Source organism: Garra rufa, chromosome 24 (genome assembly GCF_049309525.1).
Source record: "Garra rufa chromosome 24, GarRuf1.0, whole genome shotgun sequence".
NCBI classification, from domain to species: Eukaryota; Metazoa; Chordata; class Actinopteri; order Cypriniformes; family Cyprinidae; genus Garra; species Garra rufa.
Genome location: NC_133384.1, coordinates 13,184,999 through 13,188,783, shown reverse-complemented (window position 1 = coordinate 13,188,783; position 3,785 = coordinate 13,184,999). Strand labels below are relative to the sequence as shown.

Sequence of the window (3,785 nt, the reverse complement as noted above, 5' to 3'; positions counted from 1 at the left end):
GTAGACTTTTGGTATCCAAACAACTTCCAGGCAGAAGTGTGGACTCTCATCCCCTCACGCAGACTGTTAAAGACGGTAGCATAAAGAACAAAACATTTCTATCACCATCAAACAATGCTGAGATTGTTGTTTTGCTGATCAATACGCTCCAGAGGGTTATGGGTAGAGTGCTCGTGCATTGATTTCAATACACCAGCGGTTTACAGTGGAGTGGAAAAATGTTCCTGTAATTTTAGTAGTCGTAATGGACTATAGATTTGTCCTGCAGTTCTAGTTTATAACTGATCTGCGTCTACAACGTGATTGTCATCTTTATTTTTACTGATTTATTATTTTATGCTCTGTTTATTAACATTGTTCTTAGCCATTTTTAAATTGAATATTCATATAAATGTAGAATGAAATAATTATAAATAGTCCTGCCAGTAAAAAACCATGTTATCCTGGCATATTTTGAAAAATTATGGCGCCACCTCGTGGCTATAAGCAGTAACAGACGTGTAACAGAAAAGATTATTTATCTAGACACGTTCTATTTGACTGACTCAAATTCTGGTGTCTTTCAATGACATCAAAAAAGTGCTGTACTAATATATATATATATAGCAAATATTTAAATACTGTATAATTATAAATGTATATTTTTGTTATAGATAAAAAATACAGTATAATGTTTTAATAATTATAATAATAAAATGCTAAATACATTTTATGCCAAATGAAGATAACAATTTGGCAACTGCATCTTATCTACATTCCATACAGATCAACATTGACCCATAAAATATTTGACAGCAGTGCAGCTTTACATTATGGTTAGGGCAACTAAGAGACTTGATGAAAAACAGCTCATGAAAAGGTCACACAGGCAACTTGAAAAGAGATTTTTATGGTTTTCAGAAATATCAACAGATCTAGAAAGGAACGCATTCATGTAAATTACTTTATAGCAGACACTCAGGTAGCAGACAGAAAGCAGATATGTTCCAATAAAACTTAACAGTGACAAAACTTTAACAGTGTTGATATTCCAAGTGCTCATAATACACTTATACATGCCTCAGTTTCAGGGAGGAAGCAAATTATAAGCATGTACAATCAATATAGAATGTGATACAAATACATTTAGAAAATAAAACATATCACAATAATCCTAAAACAATCAGTAACTTAAAAGCATTTAAGCATACACTCAAATAATAAAACAGCAATAATGATATTACTAGAATATAATATCATTAGAACATATTCAAACATTTGAAATACCTAAAACAGCAGCTAACTGTGATGTAAAATAACTGGAAAATGTAACATGGTTTTGGACAATTTATAATTCGATAGCAACTGTCACAAATGTAACTAACCAATGCTAAAAAAAACACGACAGATTCTAATCTCTGATAACTGTATTAGTGCATTAGGGCATTTTACAAGCTATTAAGTTGCGTTAAACTCATTAGTGCAAATAATTTATGAATGTTGAGTGTTTCTGATTGACTAATGACTCCATTACCTCAATATTATCTGTGCCAATGTATCCGTCAGACATAAAACAGCGTAGAGACATGGCTGCTTGGGTAAGCGTGTATAGTAGTGATACTATATGATATACCATCATTACAAATGTTTTTAATTACTGAACGTGGTGTTCACTACTAATTTACTAACACTAATTTGACCTTTAATGATAATTTGTACTGTTATGTAAGACTAATATCGTACAGGGACGTTTGCCTGTAATCCTTACAACCTGAAGCTGCCCAGACTGGTGGACTGATATGTGGCTGTTTCATAATTTAAGTGCAGTGCAATTGAGGTAATGAATACAGCAGCACTGGAACCGTTATCACAGCCTTAGTCACTCACTCCTTCAACCAAACCTGCAGAGATAACAAAAAAGAAATGTCGTCATAGAAATGCAATGTTGTATAACACAAAAAAGTTTTCATTGTGAAACTATGTTACAATACTGGAATAATTTTACATGTCTGTTGAATACAATTCAATACTATTTTTGCAGTGTATCTGATGTGTCTAAGAAACAACAGAGTGACAGTATAACAAAGTAAGAGGAACTTAATTTAATTTAATTTTACAAAAGTTTAGAAGGAATAAACAGTGATGTCCTGAACAGTGTTGGGGAAAGTTACTTTTGAAAGTAATGCATTACAATATTGTGTTACTCCCTAAAAAAGTAACAAATTACTTTTTATGGAAAGTACATTATGTTACTTTTGTGTTACGTGTTAAATCTGAGCAGGGATTGCTTGTTTGTTTTTAATGTAAAGTAAAAGTAATTTTTGCTTTTTAGTATGGTTGAATTGGATCATCAAAGGTCAGCAGCAAAGACGATGGTTAATAAAATGGGATTAAATACATAAAGGCTTGTCACAGCATTTACATATTATTGCTCTTTTGTTGGTTTTGATTGCTTCTATTGTCCTGATTTGAAAGTCGCTTTGGATAAAAGCATCTGCTAAATGACAATGTAAATTTTACATTTATTTATTGCAGGTTTGTGTTTTATTCTGAGTCTGCATTTCACTGTTTTTATTTATTTGAGGAATACTGATCACTGATCACATTTAGTCTAGAATAATACAGTAACACCATGTTTACACAGTGCACACAACATCTCTGTGCCTACTCACGATTTCTCTCAACGTGGTGACAGGAGAGCTGTCAGTCAATACATGGAAAAACACAGTAACAGGTGTTACTTATTTGAAAAAGCAACTCAGATATTTTCATGTAAATTAAAAAGTAATGCGTTACTTTACTAGTTACTTCAAAAAAGTAATCTGATTATGTAATTCGTACTACCCCCAACACTGGTCCTGAATGCAATAAGACACAAATGATTCCTGAGAGAGATGTTAATAATGAGAACAGCACTGTGAGTGCTGTTGTGTATTGTATGCTATGACATTAACTCACTTTGTGGAGGGTCCACATCCATGGCCCGCAACGAGTTGCAGGAGCCGTTCTGTTTGGGTCTAGCGCCAAGCTCCCTATTCTCTTTAAATGAATTGGTGCTCACATTCAGACTCTGGGTTTCACTTTGTGTTTTAGTCTCATCTGTCTTAAGGGTAAAAAGACCACCTTCTTCAGCTACAATCTTCTCAACCTTCTCCATCAGCTTGGGCAGTTGCGGGTGTTCCCCAAAAATATAGTTATTGATGACATGGTACCTCTTCTTACATTTGTCTACCACCCACTGAAGGTCACGACCTTCCCTTCGTATATGTCTTTCTATGGATCTGTCCTTCAAAGCCTCTGCCCAGGTGAACACCACCATGGTGTGCTTCCACACATCCTCTCCAAAAAGTGCTAAATTCTCCTCTATACGAGCCCGGTCTGTTTCGGTGAACATGGCCACTGGTATGACCAGTAGGAAAGCATGGGGTCCAGGTGAGCACAAAGTTACGCTTCGGACCATCTCTTGCTGGTAGTCTGCCGGTGTGGTTTGAGCTGAGAACCAGCCAGGAGTGTCTACTACTGTTACCTTGCGGCGATCCACCTCGGTTTCACGCTTCACACAGAATTCGGCGGCACGTTCCAGGCGAAACTCTTCACGGCCTAGAATGGTGTTGCCGGTTAGGCTTTTACCTGGCCATCGCCAACCCAGCAGGATTAGCCGGAGCTCTGGGAGACGATTAGCTTCACGGGCAGCTGCTGCCAACCGTTTCTCTTCCTCAGGGTCAAGTTGTTCATCAGCTGTAAGGTAGCAATACATTATTATTTATATATGTTTTATATACTGACCGATCAGCATCCAAGGATAT

At 36.1% G+C, this 3,785-nt stretch overlaps 1 protein-coding gene across 1 annotated transcript; it reads right to left on the bottom strand.

The window, feature by feature from the left end:
• Positions 1 to 873: 873 nt before the first annotated feature.
• On the bottom strand, positions 874 to 3,736 carry gimap4 (GTPase IMAP family member 4). The gene is made up of 2 exons (XM_073830540.1): positions 2,938 to 3,736; positions 874 to 1,880 (listed from the first exon to the last, which is right to left on the bottom strand). The coding sequence occupies exons 1-2, from the start codon at positions 3,734 to 3,736 to the stop codon at positions 1,855 to 1,857; spliced, it is 825 nt and encodes a 274-aa protein (XP_073686641.1). The 3' UTR covers positions 874 to 1,854.
• Positions 3,737 to 3,785: the final 49 nt, after the last annotated feature.

Coding starts and splice junctions, on each gene's coding strand:
- gimap4 (XM_073830540.1), bottom strand. CDS start 3,736: ATGTATTGCTACCTTACAGCTGATGAACAACTTGACCCTGAGGAAGAG. Junction 1,881..2,937: donor GGATGTGGACCCTCCACAAA/GTGAGTTAATGT, acceptor TTATCTCTGCAG/GTTTGGTTGAAGGAGTGAGT.